The following is a 977-nucleotide window of genomic DNA, read 5'->3' on the forward strand; positions in this document are numbered from 1 at the left end:
GGTCTCATAATAAGTTGTCTAGACACAAGGTACATGGTAGAACAATCTTTCCAGCTCCCGTCTGATTTGCAGGGCTGAAGCTAGGAATCACCTCTTCCTATCTCTCTCTCTCTCCCCCTCTTTCAACTTCGCAGAAAGAGCTTCCAGCTGTAAACTGTCTCCATCAGCTTTGTCCTTTTGTCAAGGACCGGTTTGGTAGCTGCAGAAGCCCAGCCCTGGAACCCTGGAAGCTTCTCTATCAACACTTCACACTTGTATTCTGCTGGTCTGGCGATCAATGCTTTCAGGCAACACGTGAGTGTCATTCTGTTATTTTCCCTTTCTTAGTAAAGACTGCCCTGGGAAAGTCTTTCTATACGCATTGGTCCCACACACCTTCGAAAATTCCCACTTTACGGGTAACTCTCCGCTACTCAGCCCAGGCTAACACCTCAGGTTTACCTAGACAGGTTTTTCTTTAGCTTCTGGGATGCACAAGGCAATATAGTACAAACACCCTTTCTGCTCCCTCCGGGACTCAAAGTCTACTCCTGGACCAACACACAGTAGCCGCTTTCAGCTGGCGGCTGTGGGCTGGGACCACGCGGGTAGCGGAAGCTCCGAGACCCAGCTGCGCCGCAGGACGCGGAGGAGAGGTGAGGCCGGAGGGCGGGCGCGCCGCCGACGTCCCCGGCAACCTGTGATGCAGACGCGTCCCTGAATCGCCTGCCCATCGCCACCCTCAGTCATCCCAATTGTACCGCCTTGGCAGCACGTTCTCCGGGCCCCCGCCGTCCTCGCCTACCTTCTGTCGGCCTCTCCGTTGCGCCCGCACAGCCGGCTGCCTGCCTCCACTGCTCTGCAAAGCAAAGGCGGACGCTTTGTTAGGGCGCAAGAAGCCGGACAATACTTTGCAGTCGGCGCCGAGGTTCTGGGCGGGCGTCCTTCAAAAGGACGAGAATGGGGACCCGCGCGAGCTTCATTTCCATATGTAAGGG

General features: G+C 55.9%; 1 protein-coding gene across 19 annotated transcripts in view; it reads right to left on the bottom strand.

Annotated features, from left to right (window-relative positions):
• The window catches only part of NIN (ninein), a 132,617-nt gene that overhangs the window by 100,056 nt on the left and 31,584 nt on the right, over positions 1-977 (bottom strand). For 17 of the 19 annotated variants that reach the window (XM_019630470.1, XM_019630477.1, XM_019630467.1 and 14 more), the window contains one exon: positions 785-838. In XM_019630470.1, coding sequence (XP_019486015.1) covers positions 785-838 — 54 coding nt within the window. Of the gene's footprint in view, positions 1-784; positions 840-977 lie in introns of those variants that run through there. The other 2 variants (XM_019630473.1, XM_019630472.1) reach the window with 2 other exon arrangements.

Source organism: Hipposideros armiger, unplaced genomic scaffold, assembly GCF_001890085.2.
Source record: "Hipposideros armiger isolate ML-2016 unplaced genomic scaffold, ASM189008v1 scaffold_918, whole genome shotgun sequence".
NCBI lineage: Eukaryota > Metazoa > Chordata > Mammalia > Chiroptera > Hipposideridae > Hipposideros > Hipposideros armiger.